The sequence below is a fragment of the Geospiza fortis genome, unplaced genomic scaffold, assembly GCF_000277835.1.
Source record: "Geospiza fortis unplaced genomic scaffold, GeoFor_1.0 scaffold154, whole genome shotgun sequence".
In the NCBI taxonomy this organism is placed as follows: Eukaryota; Metazoa; Chordata; class Aves; order Passeriformes; family Thraupidae; genus Geospiza; species Geospiza fortis.
In genome coordinates this window covers 501,096-520,453 of record NW_005054397.1, presented here as the reverse complement: position 1 = coordinate 520,453, position 19,358 = coordinate 501,096, and the positions used below count along the sequence as shown (strand labels likewise).

Below are 19,358 nucleotides of genomic sequence, written 5' to 3'. Positions count from 1 at the left end.
AAAACATAGTTGTCCCTCTCTGCCCCTGTAGTCCCCTTCCTGGAATTAGAGCTGCCAACTCCTGCCTTCATGTTGCACCACACATATCTGCAATGGGTCCTGCAAGTTTTATTTTGCTGAGGTTTTCATAAACAAATATATATGAGATCAAAGGCTGGAGCTCCTTTCCAATGGCAAGTTGAAAGATGGTCATAATTTGAAGCACCATCTAGAAGTTGTTCCGTTCTCTGCAAACCTGCCACTCATTCACAAAAACTGCTAGGAGTAGCTAGAGGTTTAACAGGGTGAGATGTTAGAAGTAAAAGTAACATTTCTTGGGTGTTAATTTCTTTTATTTTCCCTTCCAGTGGGCGAGTTTGTGAGTGATGCTCTTCTGGTGCCAGACAAGTGCAAGTTCCTTCACCAGGAAAGAATGGATGTGTGTGAAACTCACCTGCATTGGCATACTGTTGCTAAAGAGGTACATTCATCTGTCTTAAAATTTCCTGCCTTGCTTCTTTAAAGCTGTGTCACTCTTCTGAGGATGATTTAAAATATAGCAGCAACATGGAAAACAAAAAGCAATACTTTCAAATGTTTGAGTGAGAAGCATTTTGGGATTTTTTGTAAGGTAGGAAATGGGAGAGCACAGCAGAGACCATGACTGAATACTTACCATTGACCTTTGAACATTGACCCTCTTTCATAGCACTACTTTTTTCTTCACAATCACTCACAAACTCACTGTGTTTTCTGCTTCCTCCATTTTCCTGTGTTAGCACTGGAACTAAATGCCTAGGATTTACCTTGAATCATTATCCTGGGTGGGTATTATCCAGTATTTATCATGGATGTTGGTGTGCCAGATGCCCACAGAGATCAAACAGGCCTCAGGGAGTGCACTATGTGAAATTCAGCAGAAAAGGGTAGGAGAGCTGATCAAACAAGGACTAGCCAAAGGCATTTTGCAGGTACAGAGTTTTTACAATTTAACCGTGCTTTACTGAAAATAGAAATGAACTTAGTGTTACAATTGCTAATGTGTTTTGGAGTTTTTTTCCTTACACAGAGAGATTTAGGAATAAAAACTGAGATGAATTTACAGCATTTCTGATTGCTGGCTTTTTTGGAACCTCTTAGCTTGTACGTTATTCCACCTTCTGGAGATGAAATTTGAAATGGGATCAGCAGCTTCTCAAATTTTCGGTTCTTGTTTGAATTATACTTAAATAAAACATGTAAGGCACCAACCTTCACACAAAGGAATTGTGGTTCATTTTGACTACTTGCAAACTTGAAATGGCAATGGCCTGGAAGGACATCATCACTGTGCAGCACTGAACCATTTTCCTTCTTTCATCTGTCACACATCACTGTATCTTTAAGGTATAATTATGCCCAGCTGACTGTTTTCCAAACAAAGCTAGGAGGTACTGTACTGGCAATGATGTCAGACCAGACACAGCGTGTTTCCAGTGGAAGAGGTATTTCAAATGTTGATTTACCTTGAGGCGAAGTTTTCAATAGCATAATGCATCAGGGTTGGGATTAACCCATCAAATAATTATTCTGTCATCACGTTTTCTGTTTATGAGGCAGAGCCTGTGAGGATTTTAGACAGGAAGATTTTCTTCTGGGAAAGACTGATAGGAGAGCTTGTTGCTTGCAGTGGACACAGGTAGGGAGCTGCTTACAGTAAAGTAGTGAATGCAAGTGTGATCTTTCTAATTTCAGAGATGATGCAGTTTGCCAGCTTTAACTTCCCAAGGCAGTATGTAGTCCCTTCATATTTTCTCAAGGTCTGTGAGATTTTTTAGTCTTCCTCCGTGCCATTATTGTTGCTGCTTTTCTTTCCCCCTCTTTTCTGCAGTCCTGTAGTGAGAAGAGCATGAATCTGCACGACTATGGCATGCTGCTGCCCTGTGGAATTGACAAGTTTCGTGGTGTGGAGTTTGTCTGCTGCCCCTTAGCAGAGGAAAGTGACAATCTTGATTCAGCTGATGCTGAAGATGATGATTCAGATGTCTGGTGGGGAGGTGCAGATGCAGACTATGCAGATGGAAGGTACAGTGACTTTGTACTCTTCAACTTGTTATTAAGATGCCAAAAATCTGTCTAAAAGACCTTGGCATAGAGGAGTCTTTGTACCTTATACATGAACTTGCATTTACAGTGGTTGAAAGCATTGATGTTCTACTCCTTTTATTTTTAGTTTTCTACAGTAAAGTTTATTGTTAAAAAATACACTTTTAAGGCACACTTTTTAGTGCCTTTATCATTTCTTCAGTGAGAATTATTGCCATATTTATAACAAAAATGCCTACATTCATATTTTTTGACAAATAAATGACAAAGGGAGTATTCATAAGATGCTTCATGTGCAGTCTGGGGTACTGCAGCAAGTATCAGCTAACATAATCAGTGGAGTTCTTGAAATGCCTTCATTCGTAATAGGCATTAGCCGTGTGCTAGTTAGTATTATGTTATTATTATATTATATTAATTATATTATATTGTTATTGATGTAAGAACATTTTTCTGCTGACAGTTTCTAAACATGATCTAAAAGAAAATGTACTTTATTATCTAGCCTTTGACAGATTTGTTAATTTGCTGCTGTTGAGAAGGAACATGGAGGTTTCCTTTGCAAGGCAGTGATGGGTGAGAGGATCCCATCCCTGTCCTTGCCCTTCCCGTGCCCTGTGCACATAGGTTAATCTTGAGCCAGATATGGGTTATAACTGTGTTGTAACCACTGTTGTTACCACTGAGTGGTCTGGTGCTGTTAAAGCCTTTTCATATTGCTCTCCTGAGCATGTCAGACAGCAATTGGAAGAGCAGAGTAACATAAGTAATGTCCTTGCAACTGGATGCCAGCAACTTGCAAAGATGGCTTTCTTCATAAACTAAGATCAGTGTTCAAATTCTGTTTGTGCTCCCCAGGCTTTCATCACTTTATACCGTGCTAATGCAGTGTTTCTGCTTCTTTTTTTGTATAAATAATGCACAAAATCTAAAACTTGGGGCTGATTGCAAGTGGTTTCAAGAAATACCCAGAAAATAAATGGGGACCAAATTATGTGAATAATGCAGAAAGTTAATAGGTCTGAATTGTGTTATGTTTGGACTTGCTAATAATCTAGATGGAAGCAATTCAAAGAATAGTGCAGAGATGAAGGACAGAGACTGAATTGCTGTAATTTGATGCAATCAGGTGGCATTAAGACCTAGAATAATGAGAACATATATAATGATGGGCAAGTAAATCTTTCCTGACAAAGCATTGGTAAGTGTTGCAAGGTAGAGTCCTTTGTGAATAATGGAAGAAATTTAAAATAAATACTTCCCAATGGTAATTTCCAGTTTTCTGTCATAAACAGGAGTGAATGGTCAGACTGTTTGATGCAACAGCCTACATCAAAGAACTTTACATATTCCGTATTGATATCTTTGGACTTTCTTCTGATTTGTATGTCTAACAACTGTCAGTGTCACAATTTATAACCCTTTCAGTAGGATTTGTAAAGCTGCTTTTGGGCTTTTGCTGTGTCATTTCTGTATTTTTAGTTTAGATTTTGATTGGGTGTTTAAATGTTCTCTCATTCTAAGAAATGAGTGCAGACCTTGTTCTAATGGAAATGTTTGGTTTTTTCATTATATAAAAATATGTTCACACAAGATAGATCTATCAATCTATCTTAAATATCTATTAAATATATAGGTAACATACTTATTATATTTATACACCTATATATAAATTACATGTCTTATATATACAAGATCAAAGATGCCAAAATATTTTGAATAAAAGAGCTTACAAGCATATAAAGTACTTGTTCATAAGACAAATATCCACTGTATTTCTGTCTTTTTTGTGTTTTTCACTGAACATTTAATTTACTATTGTAGTCAGTTTTCTTCCTCATAATCCTTAATTCTTCCTTAATATCTGAAGAGATGAGTTCAAGAATAATTTCATGAACTTTGTCTTCTCTAGGAATGGGAGCTGTAATTGCATTTCAATCCATTTCTGAAATTCCAAGCAAATACTGATTTTTTTACCCTCCCCTCCCTCAGAAGTGCTTGCAAAAGGAAAATGAAAGTGCCCTTCTATGGGGCACTTGTCCTTCATCTGCAGATGAAGAGCCAAGTAATTGGTAGTCCTTTTAGAATGACTCACCCATTTCTGGCTGCCTCTTAAGCCAAGTACATTTAAGCTCTGCGTATTGCAGCTAGAAATACTCTTGAATTTTAGTTATATATATCTGTGTAGGTTTTTAAAAAAACTTACATGGCAGTATGTGGTAATTGAAATATTTTTTATGTGTATATTTATTCATATCTGAGCATATGTTTGTGTGGCTATCAATATATATATGCCTTAGTCCTAAACTGATTGTGAAGGAGAAAGGAAATGTGAGGTAGGAGAACACTTTGCTAAAGCTAAATTGCCAATATTCTCTGCTATTAAAGCACATCTGTTTAAAGTGCTTACTCAAGTCTACATTTGCCACCTTACATGGGTACCCAAGTCAAAGTCAAGGTGACATGTTTGAGGCGGAGGTGACAAGCTGAAAAGCAGATGATTATATTCTTGTTTCTCAAAACTATGACAGAGCAGAATCCAGCAAATGTGGGTGAACTATTTCAAGATAACTTTATATCTCAAGCTATCAGATTTAAATTTCAAAATATTTGCATTTGTGGTTCTCAGTGTGTAGGGGAAATCACATTGCAGCCATTCAGTTAATAAAAGCCCATTTTCAGACTGTTGTGTTTTCACCTCCAACAGTTGTCCCTGAGGCACTGTATTTTTTTTTTAATTGCTTTGTCAAGGGTGTTTTCTTCTCCACAGGGGGAAGAAAAGCTCAGCTGCGTGTTGTAGCCACACTATTAGAGGGGATGTGAAAGTACCTTGGGCTGCAGTGCCTCATAGTTGGGTGTTCTTCCCACCCAATATCTGACCACCACCTGGGTCTGGATGTCAAAGGATGTGACTTGCTTGTTGGGACTTGTTGGCAGTACTTGGAGGAAGGTGGGAGGGTGCATTTTGGTGATATATGTACCCGTTTTATTCATGAGGCCAAGAGGCAGGATCCACATGTGCTTTTGAAATTGTCTTGTCATGCTCATTGTGAAGTAGTTTTTAACTCTGACAAAGCGGTCACAAGCAGTTTTAAGCAGTGGAGCTCCTTGTTGCTGTCATCATCTTTAATTAAAATTTACCTTGAAGTCTGCCTGAGGGACAGTCAGATGTAGGTGCTGACTTTCAGTATAACTGCAGACCTCTCCCAGAATAGCTACAGCTCAGTCAAGTGACCTGCAAGCTCTGGCTGCTCTTGCAACTCAGCACAGCCTGGTGGCCCTCCTGCCTGTGTGTGGGAACTAGCTGGAAGCTTTGGTGTCCTTGGTGTCCAAAGCTGAACATCTTTAGGAGTGATGGCCAAACTGGAAACTTCCAGGTTTTCTCTGTTGTCTTGGTTAGAAAGGCAGGTACCTGCTAAGAAAGGCAGGAGCCTCCCTTGAAATGGAAAATGTAAACCCCTTCTTCTCCTAATTATTATAATTTTTGAAATTAAGGAGGCTCTCAGGCAAAGATATGAGAATAGGAATAACAGTTTTTTATTAGTATGTATAATAAAGCAAATAAACACAAATAACAACTATGGCATTAGCAACAAACAGAACCAGAAACCCAGTAGCAGCCTTCTCAGCTGCAGTCACTTTCCTCTTTGGTGCAGTGATGGTCAGAGCTGGCGGGGTGGTGATGGCCCCCGGTGGGCACGGCGGGTGCGATGATTCCCCCGCGGCTGGTGTGGAAGAGAAGCTTTTGCTTCACAAACCTCCTGGGGCAGTTGATCCCGGTGCCTCAGCAGGACACTCGGAAGCAGCAAGCTGGGCTGGCAGGATGTCAGGCAGGGGGTGGGGGGCTACAGACCGGCATAAAAGTCAGAGCAGTGCTGAAGAAGCAGCAGGGGTCAGGCAGTGGCAGCCGGGCTCCCAGCAGGGCAGGGAGAGGCAAGCTCAGGATCTCAGGCACCTGAGCAGATGGTGATAGATCCCTCTTTTAGTGAGGTAGGTGATAAGGAGGTCTCAGTTCAGGGGTTGCTCTCAGGAGCAGAAGCTCACCCCATGGCAGAAGAAGCAGCTCCAGGCTGGGCTCTGGCCGCAGCAGCGAATTGCTTTTTCAACCATCCTCCTCTGAAGCCAAGAGAGAGAACTAGCAGTTGTCCTAGCCCCATCTTCTGTCTCTCAGAGAGAAACTCTCAGATAAGAGAAGTGCAATCGGATGCCTTCTCCTGAGTTTGGCCACTTCTTTTTTTTTTTTTTAAAGTACTCTGTTGTTAGCGTTTCTTAGCAATTTATGGGAAAAAAAGCTATACTTAAAAAAGCAACAAAAGGAAAGAAACCTAACCCCCAACATTATCCACCCCAAATTTTTTCCTGTACCAACATGGTACATTAAATTTAAACTTTTAAATTATATACATACATGCAGTACCTTATTTGTATCTATAAGCAGATATGGATACAGGCACAGTATCATGGGTAGTTCATGCTAAAATAAGGTCCTCTTAAGGTATGCATTGGGTCTCCCCATTCTTTTGCATCATCCACCAGGTGCAACCTTGTCCATGAGCAAAGACAACTCCACACATGGGATTGTCCTTGCTGGAGGGAGAATTAACCCAAACAGTTGTTTTCAGTGTACTTCTCATGTACCACTGGAACTTTATCTCCATCTGTTGTTTGCAAGGGCTCAGATTGGGCAGGGCCTGCTTTGTTGTTGGAACTTTGGGTGTTCACTAAACATGTGGCCTTTGCTAAATTAATCTCCCAATCCTTGAAACTCCTCTTACTCAGTGCCTTCGAGGTGGTTTTAATGAGTTCATTTCATTGTTCAACTTTCCCAGCCACTGGTGCACAATATGGAATAGGATACACCCGCTTAATGCTATGTTCTCTAGGTGTTTGTAAGGCTATTCTAGATATAAGTCCTGTTGTCAGACTCAATTCTCTTGGGGGTACCATGCTTCCAAAGCACTTGCTTTTTAAGGCCCAGGATGGTGCTCCAGACAGTGGCATGAGGCACAGGGTAGGTTTCCAACCTTCCAGTGATGGTTTCTACTGTTGTGAGCACATAGCGCTTCCTTTGGCAAGTTTGAGGCAGTGTGATACAGTCAATCTGTAAGGCCTTCCTATACTTATATTTGGACCACTGCCCACCATACCATGGGGGCTTTACCCGCTTGGCCTGCTTGATCACAGCACATGTCTTACAGTCATGGATAACCTAAGAAATATTGTCTATGGTTAGATCTTCTCTTCAGTCTCATGCCTACTTATTTCATTACATTTCTGCCCTGATGACTTGAGGCATCATGGGCCTATTGAGCTAGGAATAATTCTTCTTTGAGTTGCGAATCTAAATCTATCTTTGCCACCTGTATTTTCACAGCCTGGTCTGTCTGCTTGTCGTTTCAATATTCTTTATTAGCCCATATCCTGGGGACATGGGCATCTACATGACAGACTTTGTCAGGTGGCAAGTCTCTATCCAAGTGGCAATGTCTTTTTACTCATCAGCAGCCCAGACTGATTTTCTTCTGTGCTGCTAGTAGTGGCTTTTTTCCAACTTTCCAGCCAACTCCTCATAGCATTGGCTACCATCCATGAATCGGTATAAAGGTAGAGCTTTGGCCACTTTCTTTCAGCAATGTCTAGGGCCAACTGAACAGCTTTAAGTTCAGCAAGTTGACTTGATCCACCTTCTCCTTCGGTGGCCTCTGCGACCTGTCATGTGGGGTTCCATACGGCTGCTTTCCACTTCCAGTTCATCCCTGTGATGCAGCAGGAACCATCAGTGAAAAGAGCGTAGCATGTTTCCTCTGCTGGTAGTTGGTTGTACGGTAGAGCTTGTTTCTGCTCTTCTTTATCAGTGAGACCAAAGTTTTCACCTTCCAGCCAGTTTGTAATTATTTCCAAAACCCCAGGGCGATTTGGGTTTTTAATATCTGCGCACTGTGTGATGAGAGCAATCCACTTGCTCCATGTGGCATTGGAGGCATGGTGGGTGGTGGGAACCTCTTCTTTAAACATCCACCCCAGCACTGGTAGTCGGGGTGCCAGGAGGAGCTGTGCTTCTGTGCCAGTCGTCTCTGAGGCAGCCTGGACTCCTTCATAGGTGGCCAAGATTTCCTTCTCTATGAGAGTGGAGCTGGCTTCAGACCTTCTGTAACTTTGGCTCCAGAATCCTGGTGGTCAGCCTTGAGTCTCCCCAGGCACCTTCTGCCAAAGGCTCCAGGGTTCCTGGCTGCAGAGTAGAGCACATTCCTCACCTCTGGTCCTGTCCTGACTGGGCCAAGGGCTACCACATGAACAATCTCTTGCGTGATCTTGGCGAAGGCTTGTTGCTGCTCAGGGCCCCAGTGGAAATCATTCCTCTTGTGGGTAACCAGGTTGAGAGGGCTCACAATTTGTCCATACTCAGGAATGTGCATTCCCGAAAAACCTATGGCACCTAGGAAAGTTTGTGTTTCCTTCATGCTGGTTGGCGGAGACATTGCTGTGATCTTATTTATAATGTCATTGGGAATCTGATGCCATCCATCTTGCCACTTTACTCCCAGGAACTGGATCTTTCAGGCAGGTCCCCTGACTTCGCTCTTCTTGATGGCGAAGCCAGCTTCCAGCAGAATCTGGATGATCCTCTCTCCTTTCTCAAATACTTCCATTGCCGTGTTCCTCCACACAATGATGTCATTGCAGGTGAATGATACAGTGGAGATGGTGAAATTTCCAAGCCAGCTTTTAGAAATCAAGAAAAATTTAAAGAGGAACCAAGTGGGTTTGTGCCCCTTTTTAACTTTTTCTCCTGTGTAAATGGAAACAAGTCATCTTTCATGCAGACTCTTCTGCAATGTGACTTTAACCACATCTATTCATAAAATATACCTAAGTTTCCCCCAGGGGAAAGCTGCAGTATTATTTGAAGTCTCTCTTGTGTTTCTGGAGGCTTTCCCTGGGGAGACGGGAACAGGGAAATCATTCTTGTTTGTATAGAGGCTTAACTCCTAGCAGAGTCAGGTTTGTGGCATATGAAAATTTTATCGACACGTTTTAACTTCTTAATGCCCTGTTAAAAAGGAATCATATTGCCTTCTGTTTTGCCAAGGTTGCTTTCAAAGTTGTAGTAGGCAACATAATATAAAATGAAATATTAAAGGCTTGATCTCTGAAATGAGTTGGAGAAGTTGCTAACTTCACCTAGAAGGCTGTTCAGCCATATGTGATGCCATGAGAAAGATTCACACCCACTTGTGCTTGAAGTTGACAGAAAGTCACTATGTGACTATGTTTCACCTGAAACCTTGCCACAACAGAGCATTAAGCTTAAGAAATATTTTGAAGGCAACAGTAGCAGTAGCTGAACATATATTTTTTGACCTGTTGTCTCTATCACTCAGAACCGAACTAAGAATTATCCCAGAAGATTCTTGATGTATTAATCCACCAAATGCATTGGCTAGTCAACTTCAGTATTTCCTCCTGTTGTCCTGTGGAAGTGTCCTTTCCATTCACATAGCACTTGTAACAGCAGAAGGAGAAACTGTGTAGTCAGTAATTTGAGGTCAGTTCAACACTTGGTAGCCCTCTATGAAAGGCAGGCAGGGAACCTCTAGATAAGCTGTCTCTTGAGAGAGGCAGAAGAGTTCCTGAGGAACTTCTTTGCTTCTTTCACATCAACTGAGTGCATTTTGTGCAAAGTTGATCTTCTTTCAAAATAAAATTTGGTTGATGGTATCATGGAGTGAGCATGTTTACAGTATTATTCAGCTGTCAAAATATGGGATGCTAATGTTGACCTTTTTTTTTCTTTAGACATTTCTTAAGCATTTTTATACTTTTTGGGACATTCCAGAGTCCCAGGTTCTTTCTTTTCTATTTAAAGGGAAGGGAGGGAGATTAAGAAACAGGTAACTGTTTTCATTACAGAGATTTCAAATAAAATGTTCTCTCATATGACCTTGAAGTAATTTTGTTGCTGACACATCATGATAATTTTTTTCATTTAGCGATGATAAGGCGGTAGAAGAACAAGCAGAGGAAGATGAGGAGCTAACTGTTGTGGAAGATGAAGATGCTGATGACGATGATGATGATGGTGATGAAATTGAAGAGACAGGAGAAGAGTATGAGGAGGCAACTGAAAGAACTACCAGTATTGCAACCACTACCACCACAACTACAGAGTCTGTGGAAGAGGTTGTCAGAGGTAAGTTTGTCCGGCTTGGGGCTGCTTTGCATATTTGCACTTTACAACAAAAAAATGTTCCAAACAGCAAAATAACCAAAGCTGCAGTGTTGTTGTGCTTTTTGGCTCCTGTAATTTACGTGTTTAATCCCCTCACCTTTCCCTTTCCCATTACAAATATTCTGTGGGGTTAGTTCTGCCACAACCCTTTGGATTTTCTGACCTCCAGTCCTCCTGGTGTGCAGATGCTACAGGGACTGTCTGTCGTTGAATTGTGTTTGTTGTGTGTGTTGTTCGCAACATTTCTTGTTCAGAAACAGAAGGGTTGATTTTATTTTAAAGTAGCATTAAATACGATTCAACTGTCCTGTGTAGCAAATAGGACAGGAAAGTGTGTATGATTTATCATGCACATGAGTTTCAGAAGGATATGAAGTATCAGTTCCAAGCAGGAGGTATCATGAGCTGGTTTTGTCCCTCATATTAACAGCAGTGATGGGTCATTTTGTGTGATTCTGTTGTTGTTTGTTGTGTTTCTCCATGAATTAGTAATTCAGTAAAGTTAGACAAATTTAAAGTAACTATGCAGAAAAAATGAACCTAAACTAATGAGTTTTATGTGTGGGGAAGAAAGAAATAGGAAAAAATAGAATACATGGAGTGAGAAAGAGCTCTTCTTTTCTAAAATTTAATTTTCGTTATATGTTTTAGTTCTTAACAGGACTGCATTTTAAAATTTGAATTTTACACTAGTTCATGGTCAGCATAACAGCATAGTTTTTTTAAATGCCTCATTTCTCCTACAATGCATATTGGAATTAATTATCCTTATTTTTCCATTTTAATAATACAGTTCAGTGTGGTGTAAATCTAAGTAAAATAGATCCCAGTTCTTCTACAATGCTTACATCTTTGCTGATAAATGCTGGAGATGGTATTAAAAAATGGGATTAAAGACTACATTTGAAAAGAAAGGAGTTGTGACATGCAGGAGGCAGAGGGAAAATGATAGAAATTGGGGCTATTGTGAAGTGAGGGAGACAATATCTGGCCTGTCTCACCATGCTTCCCTATCTCCTGCCTCTGGGTATTCTTGAGACTCCAGTGGATTGGAGTCCCACATTTGGCATGTGGCAGTGGCCCTTCCTCTTGAGCCTTGGTTCCAGTGTTTGTCAGAGGAGAAGGCGCTGGCTGCAATTTATCACACCAGGATACAGAAGCATGCCCAGGGGATGCTTTGGGAAAAGCAGAGTTACTTGCTTATATTTCTCTGTTCAGTCTACATGGAGCACTAAAGCTTCGCTAAAATCACCAGCAAATGTTTCTTTCTAAGGCTGGCAACTTAATCTTGTGTGTTTCTGTCTTATATAACTGTTGAGTGTTTTGCTCAGTTGTTGGAGAGCCCTTTCAGTGAGGAGGGGGTAGGAGGAGTTTATATCTTTAAACCAATTAAACATATTTCCATATGTGAGCTTTTACCCCCTGGGGATAAAATGCCCTGCTCTCACTGGTAAATGACTATTGAAAGGAAAAAAAAAGAAAAAGAAAAAAAAGTACACTTGACTTTAATGAGATTTTAGATGAGTGGAAATGAGGACAGATTTGGTAGAAATATTTCTTTACTGAGCGTGATGTTTCAAAGAGGTTAAGATTTATAGCTTTCAGGAAAGTAGCGTACAATCACCTGAATATAAAACATAACATATAAAAGATGAGGTGAGCTATTGAAATGACCTTTCAGAAGCCCTTTAGAAATATATTCTGCTGATCATGAAATGATCGCATGTTGTTTTTCCCAAGTCTAATATTTCCCACCTTGTGTGACTGTGAGGAAAATATGCAATACAAGTCTTCAGCACAGTTCTGCCAGAAGCCTTTGGCCTTCCTGACCTTCAGCCTTGCTGGGACATGCATGGTGTAGGGACTGTCATGGAGAGTAAGTGCTGTCTGACAGAGATGCACTATGCAAAGTACTTGCTTATTTATTCAAGTAGAAGTGTCCAAATGACATAGCCTTGATTCTTGCTTTTGCTTCCCTTCCTGCACACAAGAGAAAGCTTCCTACAGGGTTTCTGTCCTCCTGGTGCGGGCAGCAGATCCAGCATAGGAACTTGTGTGGTGAGCATCTTGCTGATGCAAGTGTCATTGTAAAAGACAGTGTCATTGTAAATGAAAGAGGCAGAGGGACCTTGTTGAGAAATCTGTATTAAGAAGTGGTCTTTACAATGGAGACACCCTGAAAGCCTCTCTAAAAGGATTGAAGTGTCAGAGCTTCATTGATGTGGACTGAGCTCTGTTCCAGGCTGCCTTGCCCAAGCTCTAGTTATAAAACATCCTAGGATGTTCTTCACAGCCCTTTACACCCAGTTTTATGAAGCTGTAACTAATATTATGTCTTCATCATTAAAGAATGCAGAGAGTGGATTTATCCAGTTTAAGAGGAGCTGCTTTTCAAATGGACAACTGTTGTAAAGCCATAAATTAGGATCTAATTGTGGGCTGGTACTGAGCCCTTTCTCTGCCAAATGAGTGGAATGGCTGCCATCAGCCATAAATAATTGAAAAGCATAAATGCAGTGTTATACTTTAAAGATACTTGAGCTATTGTAGAATAAATTTTTCAGGCAGTTTTATTTCTGTGCATATTTTAATGAATTGTGACCAAAATAGTAATAATAGAACCACTTACAAACTTATTTTCAGTGAAAAGGAAATTAATCTTTCCTAGAGAATGAAAAAGGTCCGTTGGCAGGAGGATAGTATTTTCATTCTGCAATAACCACATTTCTATGTGTTTATTGAAAAAAGTTAGTAAACTTTCCATAGGGCAGTATTTGCCACTATTCACTTTCCTACCTTTTGTGAGAGATGATCTTTACTCTGAATTCATATGGTGTATAGCAGCAGACCCAGTTTAAACTTTTGGGTGTGCTCTTGCTGGGCTTCAGATGTTAAATCCATACAATTGTGGGTCTGAGACTACAGGGATTCAGATGGTGAAATTAGTGTAAAATACACATTTTTCACCTCTGGTCATGGGGAGATGTTAGCATTGAATTTGTGCTGAAGAAAATATGGCTCATTTATGAAGCCCTGCTCTTGATTTTTGTCTCTGTGTGGAGCAAGGGAAGTGACTCTGATGGCCCGGATTTAGGTAAAGGAATGGTTTAATTTCTGCAGTCATTGCCATGGTGTTATGGGTGTTGCAGAGCTGCTCCTGAGCATCCAGGTTCCCGGTGATTTTTCCAGCATGTGATGGAGGCAAGCAGGAGCACTGCTTCCCCCATCATGTGCAGTTGTTTGGGATTTTGTTTCTGCTGTTCTTCTGCACAGGACAGCAGAAGGACACAGGAGGGAACAAGAAAAATTAGTCTTAGCATACAACAAAGAATAAGCAGTTTTGGCTTAGTGCTTCCCATCAGAATCACAGAATCACAAGGTTGGAAGAGACTTTCAAGATCATCAAGTCCAAGCCATGCCCCAGCACCTCAACTAAACCATGGCACCCAGTGCCACATCCAGTTTTTTTTTAAACACATCCAGGGATAGTGAATCCACCACCTCCCTGGGCAGACCATTCCAATACTTTATCACTCTTTCTGTGAAAAGCTTTTTCCTAATATCTAATCTATATTTCCCTTGATGCAGCTTGAGACTGTGTCCTCTCATTCTGTCAGTTGCTGCCTGGAGAAAGAGACAACCCCACCTCACTACAAACACCTTTCAGGAAGTTGTAGAGAGCAATAAGGTCACTTCTAAGTCTCCTTTTCTCCAGGCTAAACATCCCCAGCTCCCTCAGTCCCTCCTCACAGGGTTTGTGTTCCCAGCCCCTCTCCAGCTCCTGACACAGGCCAGGATGCCATTGGCCTTCTTGGCCACCTGGGCACACTGCTGGCTCATGTTCATGTCAGCCAGCACCCCCAGGTCCCTTTCTGCCTGGGCACTGTCCAAACACAGTGTCCCAAGCCTATAACGTTGCAGGGGGGTATTGTGGCCAAAGTGCAGGACTCAGCACTCGGATTTATCAAACTTCATCTTGTTAGACTCTGCCCATCCATCCAATTGATCCACGTCTCTCTGCAGAGCCCTCCTACCTTCCAACAGATTGACACATACTCCTAGCTTGATGTCATCTGCAAATTTACTAGTGAAAGACACAATCCCCTCATCCATGTCATCAATAAAAATATTGAACAGAACTGGCCCCAGCACAGACCCCCGAGGGACACCACTGGTGAGCAGCCCCCAGCTGGATGCAGCACCATTCACCATCACCCTCTGGGCCCGGCCATGCAGCCAGTTCCTAACCCAGCACAGAGTGCTCCTGTCCAAGCCCTGGGCTGTGCCAGCTTTTCAGGGGTGTGCTGTGGGAGACAGTGTCAAAGGCCTGTCATCAAGTCAATCAGATCCCATTAGAGGAGAGCAGTGGGGTCAGCCCAGCAGCCTGGAAGAAAACACGTGGCAGCTTCTCTGCACACCTGCCAACAGATGTGGGGGAATCAGCAGCATAACCCTCACCTACCTCCTCCAGCAGTGTAATACTGCCCTTTATCAGTTGGTGTTGCTTTCTCTAATTCAGCTGGATTTCTTTAGGAAGTTAGGAAACAATCTAAGCAGTCCTGCTTCATGTGACATTTTGACTGTATTTACTGTCTGGAGTTAGAAGTGAGAGACCATATGCCAGTTTCCTAGCAAGAGAAAAGTAGCCTGATGTTGGTATGGTAGGTCTTAGTGTCACTGAGCCATCATGAGTGGTTTTCTGCTGAAGATTTTTAACTGAAAGACTTGAAATCCATTCAGTGACTCCTGCTATATATTGTAAAGCAAGCAGATTAACCCTGATTGCCGCAGCTGTCAGCTGGGGATTTGGGGACAATATTAGTAGTGTATGCTACATTAATTGGGTTTTTTTTCACACTCCATAGCTTTGCTCCATTTTCATAGAATCATAGAATGGCCTGGTTTAGAAGGAACCTTAAATATCACCTAGTTCCAACCCCCTGCCATGGGCAGAGATGCCTCCCTCTAGACCAGGTTGCTCCAAGTCCTTCTCATCCTGCCCTTGAACACTGAGTGATGGGGCATCCACAGCTTACCGGGGCAACTTTTCATCTTTGAAAAGTTACCATCTTTGTACTGTAGTAGTAGTTCCCTGCTCTTCTTCCTTGCATGCAAGGCTATGCAGTATGCTTTATGTGGAGAGGGATGATGTGTGATTGCATTTCATATCAAGAAAACATGATCGGTTGCTATATAAATAATACACATTCATTTAAATCACTGGGATTTTTTGCTATGAGATCTTCATTCAGAATGATCATCTACTGTAATTTATGAATGAGAGCTGATAAAATTAACCTAATGGATTTGCATTTATTGCTTTTAATTAGACATTTTAATTTAAAACATAGCTATGCCCCCATAATATAATACTTTATTATATGTTGTAATTGGAGGAAATATTTTTTGTAATCTGGTGATCTTGTTGATGGAGATGCAATACAGTACTACCTTTTTGGGTCGAGGGCAAAAGTATTGAAATACTAAACACACTAAGAGTGTTATTTTATGTAAATTGGAAGGTGGAGAGTAGTTTCATTTGAAATACATCCTGCCAGAAAAAATTACCAAGAATCTGTTTCCCTAGAGAAGATGTCATATTATTATACTGAAGCAGTAATTAATTCCAATTTTTTTTCTGAAGATTTTGCTGTGTAAAAAGACTGGAATGCACTTCCAAGCTAATCCTCATACTCACTGTCATGCCATGTTAGCAGAATTGTGATGTTATGTGGAAAGATTACCTTTTCTAAAACACATAAATTCATTAAACTGTATTAGCCTAGATTTAAAGTCAAGCCGGGTTTTTTGTCTGCTTTCTGGCCATCAATGGTAACTTTATGGCACTTTAGTTCCAAATATAGTTCTGTTGTGCACAAGAAATAAAAAATATATTTTCACATATTTTTTTCGCTTCAAAACTATAAGGTTTTGTTTTCTAGCCAAGTATACCATTAATTTTTTTTAATATTCTAAATATGCCCTTGCAGTAGCTTAAGAATAAACATTATAGAGATAATTTCATCTTGATTACACAGGATGGAAATTACAATTAAGGGTATTTAACAGCTTTGGAAGAACTGTCCTCAGTATTGCATTGAGAAGTCATAATTTGGCTTTTTTAACTTCTCTCTGTAGAAAAGCATTTTAGCAATTGTGTCACTTGTGCACCAACTTTAGTCCCAGTGCATGTGCCAGCTTCACAGCTGTCTTCTCCTAATTCCAAAAGCCTCTTCTGAAATTAGCTCTTGTCTTTGAATACGCAAATTAAAATTTGGTTGCCTCTTCCAACCATATATTCAGAATGAGGAAGTTTTGTTTCAGTGAAATTATCTTCACATATTCCCTTTTGATTGATTCATTGAGTAAAAACAATTGTGCCTTTTTAGAACACAAAGAGTACAACTGAAAGAAAAACAGTGCATTTGCTCTTGCCTAATTTTTCTCAGCTAGTTTGAAAAACAAAGACTAATATAGGGGCATATATATTAATGTCCTCAAACTATAGCTCAATTCCTGAAGATGTGAAAGCCAAAATTACTCCAATTGTGGTGTTTTATATACTAATGCCTGAAGAAGGGGAGCATATACCTCATGATACACATTTCAGAGATTTACTCCTTTGGCCTCTCTTGCATTTATGGGTTACTTGCTCTGTTCTTCAGTGAGATATAAATGGTAAAAAAAAAGATTTGATCCCATATACTTAAACAACTGTTTGAGGTCCTCATTTAAGAGGTGTCCAGGACACAGTTTGAATGGACAGCAAACACACACCAGTGCTAATGGGCTTATTCAACCCTCGGTATGATTTAGTTGTGTGTACTTGATTATATCAGCTTTAAACTTGCAGGGCTGATAGTACAGAAAGGCTCATCAATACAATATATTTTCCATTACCATGGCTATATTTATATTTATCAAGACCTCGCAGTATTTATAAGTCAGCATGATGGTACCTTTCTTCTGTAGCATTATGGTAAATAGGTTTCTCAGAGATGTAAACTAGACATGGGAAACCAACTTCCAAGACAGGTCAGAGTTAGTAATCTAACTCCTCCTATTGGTCCTTTTTTTCTTAGATCTCTTCAAATTTAATTTCTGATTTAAGATTTGGGGCTGACTGCCAGTATTAAATGAGCTAGGTTCTCATAATCATGTAAATAAATTCAAATCCTGAAAAAATATTGAATAAACTTGGTACTTACAGTAAGAGAAATATGTAAATATAGCTTTAATTATTCTCCCTCTTAGAAGTTTGTTTTATTTCCAATTTCTCAATTGAAAATGTTACGAATTTAAGTCCCATAAGGGAAAAAAAAAGCATGGAGTTGAGATTTTGAAGTAAAGAAATTATAATTTCACTTTGATTTGAAATTGGTTTTCTTCAAGTAGCAGTAAAAATAAATGGTAATGAAAAATTTAAACTGACATTCAGAACCATATTTTATATTTCCCTCTGTAAAAAGTGATCATCAAAAATATCTAAGATGTTTGCACATAAATTCTAATGAGCTCTACTTACAGCATTTTGGTAAATGAGTGCTTATGGAAGTACTTTGTACAAAGTCAGTATAAATCAATGTCCACATACTTAAAGACTGTATTTCCTAGGGTGCTGAAGTCTGTGCTTTTCCAAGAAAAAATAACACAGTCTGTGCCAATGTTTAATGTAACTGGTTCATTTTCAGTATTCGACTACTTAATTTAAAAGCAAATCAACAAGCTTTGCCATAGCCCTGTTCTTCAGGGAGTGGTGCTTGCTTGGTTAGAAACAACTGGGTTTGCCCTGACGTGCTGGAATAAATACAAGAAGCTTGGAATGGGGAAAGTTGACTAACATTTTCCTGGTTATTTCAAAAGTAATTTGTCATGTCTAAGGTTTTGGAGAACAGAGATATTGACATCTGTGGTTTAGGACACAGGATGAGAGATATTTGACTATTGGAGTAGAATGGTTCGAAAACTCTCCAAAAGCAACTGTTCATGAACCTGAGTTGTTGCAAAGGCTTGTCCTCTTTAATTGTATGCAATTTCTTGAAGCTAAAGGCAGAAGTTTGTCTTTGGAGGGGGAAGCATTGCATTAGTAAGCAGATGGGACTCAATTTCTTTATGCAGAAAAGCCTATTCTTTATTCACATAACTCATTTTTATACAGTTTTCACGGACCTCATGTTTTACTCCATTTACTCCAGTTGGCTAGTAGTTTTCTTGCCACTCAATTCGTTGGGTAGTAACTGGCATTCTGCCTGTCAAATATCCCTAATCTTGGATTGTTTACAAATCTTCTTATCTGATTCTCAGGGGAGAGATCTCTTGCTTATTGCAGGTGCAATTTTTTTTTTCTACAAGTATTGGTTTTTATGCGAACGGATACTTATTTTCAAGATTTCTTAACATGAGAACTTAGCTAGCTGCACTTAGAAGAAGTAACAGGCCAGCTGGTAATTCAGCAGAGCAAGGCCTGATTTCATAAGGCCTTTCTTTTATAATACCTCTACCTGTATGTAACTGGAAGAGTGAGTAAGTTCCTTAAACAAAGCAAAGTTCATTGTTGATGCTGTACCAAATTATTTGTGGTATCAAGTAAAACTGAATTGTATGTTTGCAAAAAGTAACTCATCTTTGCCTCAGTTTTCAGCAACAGAATTAAAATATGAAGCAAAGACAGCGTTTAATTTTTTGATGAATCATTTCGCTTAACCCACCCACTACAGCAGTGCATGCTGCCTACCTGCTCCTAATATCTGCTAAAATACCATAGTTCACCTCATGTAGACGTTTATTGCTATACTTGGCAGCAGCAGAAGGAAGGGGAAGTGGTATTTGGATTAATAGCCCAAGAAAACCTGTGAAATTTCTCATCTCAGCATTTTATTTCCCTATCTTCTCAGCTGAGGCATTGCAGTTGAGAACCAAATGCAGTGGCTTTTTCTTGTAAGGACAAGTGACGGATGGGGATATAGAGAGGCACAGGAGGAGTATCTGGCCCACAAATAGGAGTGATGGGACCATTGCCCAGTCACAGAAGCTGGTTTAAAAATGTACCTTTGCCCCAAAGCAG

At 40.2% G+C, this 19,358-nt stretch overlaps 1 protein-coding gene across 2 annotated transcripts in view; it reads left to right on the top strand.

Annotated features, from left to right (window-relative positions):
• The window catches only part of APP (amyloid beta precursor protein), a 153,980-nt gene that overhangs the window by 61,413 nt on the left and 73,209 nt on the right, over positions 1-19,358 (top strand). For both annotated transcript variants that reach the window (XM_005425819.2, XM_005425817.2), the window contains exons 3-5: positions 348-460; positions 1,850-2,043; positions 10,056-10,255. In XM_005425819.2, the coding sequence (XP_005425876.1) occupies positions 348-460; positions 1,850-2,043; positions 10,056-10,255 (507 nt within the window). The remainder of the gene's footprint in view (positions 1-347; positions 461-1,849; positions 2,044-10,055; positions 10,256-19,358) is intronic.